Raw genomic sequence first — 3,169 nt, 5'->3', positions numbered from 1 at the left:
AGAGTTCGGCACGTGCTCGCGCGCTCTTGATCGTGACGTCACCAGGGGTACCTCAATATTAAACTGATAGAATAGTTGGAAAAAATTCAGTAAGTAGGCTTTGAAAAAGGGGTTTTGAATAACACTTTAAAAATTAGAATGGGCTTATAAACTGCATATTCTGAATCAGGAAGATTCGTTCTTTCAGATAGGATTACAATGGTTTAATTTTAAAATATTTGATTTTTGGTGTCACTAACCTTTAAGGCTATACACCATTTTGGTATTACGCGCAACGCCGTTTAAAGCCGTAGTGTAAATGATGTATTAGGTTTTAGAGTATGCTTATAAAAAGGTTATTCCTTTTGAAAGAAATGATAGCCACGTCTTAAAGTGAGGGTAATTCCGTCATGTAGGGGCGGGCCTATTTCAAAAATATCCACCCGTAAAAATAGCGTACTACCGTAGAAACCGATTTCGTTTAAACGTCATTATACTGAATATGATGAACGCATGTTGAAACGCCCCTGCGTAACGGAGTTTCCCTCCCTTTAAAGACGTAATTTTGTAGCTGAGGTTTCTAGTAAACAGGCACGCAAACGAAAAACTTGCTAATTTAAACATATATTTCAGATTTTTGACACCTCCTTCGCAATGGATGTAGAAATTGATGAGGATACAATTCTAAAACATTAAACGTTATAAAAGTCGTTATGACGGTACGAATTTAGAGAGATTTTCACACATATTTTTCAATAAAGGGGCTAGAAAACTTTCCTCCCTCTGGCGTAGCTTTTACTTCACTGCAGTGTTGTCAGATCCCGCGTGAGTGAAATCTCTCAAGTACTGATTTGTACTGGAACTGAATCACTGATAGCCTTCGACTAACAGCTATTCTGGCAACATTGCATGAGGAAACTCCAAACCACCTTTACTGAAAACTATGTATTGCTGCTTTCCAAAGATTGAAATATTAATTTGTTTTTAGAGAAAACGACTTATTGACGATGCAACATGCTCACTTATTTCATCGGATAAAAAATTAAAGGGAAATGAAATGGAGGATAATAATGGAACTGAAATGGAGGATAATAATGGAACTGAAATGGAGGATAATAATGGAACTGAAATGGAGGATATTAATGGAACTGAAATGGAGGATAATAATGGAACTGAAGTGGAGGGTAATGGCGGCATTGAAACGGTAAGTGAATCATGATTATTATATAATATCACAAGTACATTAACTCTCCAAATTAACAAGATTCGCGGGAACGTCATGTCCCTTTTTTGTGTCAACACCTGCACGAGATAGATAATTTATACGTTTATATATATTAAAGGAAATGCACCCAACATAACATTATATCTTAAAAGAACGGTCTTTTTCTAAATATAAAAGGGAAAATATTAAAAAAAATAATTGGACTCCTATTTAAAAGTAATTACCTTCCCTTTTATATTTAGAAAAAGGTCGTTCTTTTAAGATATAATGTTATGTTGGTTGGTCTTTTCCTTTAATTGTATTTACTAAAATCATAGCCCACTCGATCCAGCTTTGCTCCACGCGCTATTAATCCCCGCCCGTTTAATCGACCAAAAATCGTGAATCACATAGGATCGAAGAAGTTGAGGTAGAAATTCTCAGGCGACATTTTAACATGGCCTTCTAAGGGAGGGAATCAGTTTTTGGCCCTAATTTCGGTTTTAAGGATTCAAATTTCTTGAAATTTTAATGACACTTGCAAAATAATGTTTATTATAATTGTGTAAAGTTTCAAAAGTGTTGCTTTCATAGTTTTTTTTGTAAGAAGATTAAAACGGCAATTAGTCGTAATTAAAACGTTTAGCCTTCTATGGGATGAAAGGTATTTCTTCGGTTTTAATGGTTCAAATGTCTTGCAATTTTACAGAGATGTACAATGAAGGGTTCTGAATTACTGTGCAAAGCTTCGAAAGTTTAAGACAAATAGTTATTTTCCTAAAAATTCATTAAAATATTCTTTTTGAGTGTGCACAATATAATAAAGTTTTAGTCTTAAACCTTTGAAGATTTGCACGCTTATTCAAAACCCGTCATTGTACGTCTCTGTAAAATACTAAAATTTCAAGATATTTGAACCATTGAAGCCGGAGAAATCACCGTTAACCCATAGAAGGTTAAACGTTTTAATTTCTACTAATTACCGTTTCAATTTTTTAACAAAAAAATTATGAAAGCAAGACTTTTGAAACTTAACACAAAATTAATAAACATTATATTGCATGTCTCATTAAAATTTCGAAGTAATTTAAACCACTAGAATCGCAATTAGGGCCAAAAACTGGTCCCCTCTTATAGAAAGCCGTGTTTAAAATGTCGCCTGAGAATTTTTACCCCAACTTCTTCGATCCTTTGTGATACGCGAGTTAACATGAAAAACAAACTCTTTGAACGGGCTTCTATAGCGCGTGGAGCAAAGCGTGATCGAGTGGGTTGTGCTAAAATATAAAAACTAATTTTAATATCTCCCAAATTTTTGAAGGAAATCCCGGAGCAAAACTTAGTGATTGTTAATCCAGAAGAAGATGCAAACGAACCAAAAATGATAAATTGGTATGCTCATGTATTAACTTTTATGTAGTTTAACGTCATTATGATCGAATAAGTGAATTTCTATAGGGTTGTACAAAACCTCAAAGAAACTATTGGAACCGGAAGTGGTTCTAGGACAAAATTTGAGTTGGATTACACCCTTCCTGATTTTCCTGAAAACATAAAAGATAAAGACTTACTACCTAGCACTGACAGAAAAAAATGCCATCGCTATGAACAAAGAAATATTGAGTATTATCTTCAGTGATTGCATAAAGCGTTTTGGATTGTACGTATATTAAAAAGATAAATATATCTATACTAGCTGTTACCCGCGGCGTCACTCGCGTGTAATAAGAACTTCCATCAAAATGAAAGAATGGGTAGATTTTACTGATGACTAATATTTTTGTAGCACCCTAGGAGCGAAAGCACTCAGCGTTGCCCGCAATGGCGGGTTCAACGTTAAGCGGACTAACCAATTTTGTTTAAAGTAAAAAATGGAGGAGACTAATAGTTTTAAAAGGAAATAAATGACGAATATTTTCCCTTTCAGTATTATCATAAGGACATCATCTCTCTCTAAGGGCCCAAGATTCTATGTTACGGTTGAAA

At 34.4% G+C, this 3,169-nt stretch overlaps 1 protein-coding gene across 2 annotated transcripts; it reads left to right on the top strand.

Annotated features, from left to right (window-relative positions):
• The first annotated feature begins 609 nt into the window (after positions 1 to 609).
• On the top strand, positions 610 to 2,847 carry LOC149658838 (uncharacterized). 2 transcript variants are annotated; one of them, XM_089844040.1, is made up of 5 exons: positions 610 to 698; positions 968 to 1,084; positions 1,157 to 1,183; positions 2,505 to 2,575; positions 2,642 to 2,847. In XM_089844040.1, the coding sequence occupies exons 1-5, from the start codon at positions 693 to 695 to the stop codon at positions 2,820 to 2,822; spliced, it is 402 nt and encodes a 133-aa protein (XP_089700166.1). In that variant the 5' UTR covers positions 610 to 692; the 3' UTR covers positions 2,823 to 2,847. The 2 variants fall into 2 exon arrangements, with proteins under 2 accessions (XP_089700166.1, XP_089700165.1); XM_089844039.1 differs by having other exon boundaries at positions 968 to 1,183.
• The last annotated feature ends 322 nt before the right edge of the window (positions 2,848 to 3,169 follow it).

This window comes from Phalangium opilio, unplaced genomic scaffold (assembly GCF_054372755.1).
Source record: "Phalangium opilio isolate 3A_F unplaced genomic scaffold, DU_Popi_V2 ptg000073l_1, whole genome shotgun sequence".
NCBI classification, from domain to species: Eukaryota; Metazoa; Arthropoda; class Arachnida; order Opiliones; family Phalangiidae; genus Phalangium; species Phalangium opilio.
The sequence above is the reverse complement of the archived record's forward strand: the minus strand, read 5'-3'. Positions and strand labels throughout refer to the sequence as shown.

What these genes read in the sequence shown, in the direction of transcription:
- LOC149658838 (XM_089844039.1), top strand. An exon ending in GTAATGGCGGCATTGAAACG is followed by an intron (nt 1,184 to 2,504) that starts GTAAGTGAATCA and finishes AAATTTTTGAAG; the next exon opens with GAAATCCCGGAGCAAAACTT. An exon ending in GAACCAAAAATGATAAATTG is followed by an intron (nt 2,576 to 2,641) that starts GTATGCTCATGT and finishes GAATTTCTATAG; the next exon opens with GGTTGTACAAAACCTCAAAG.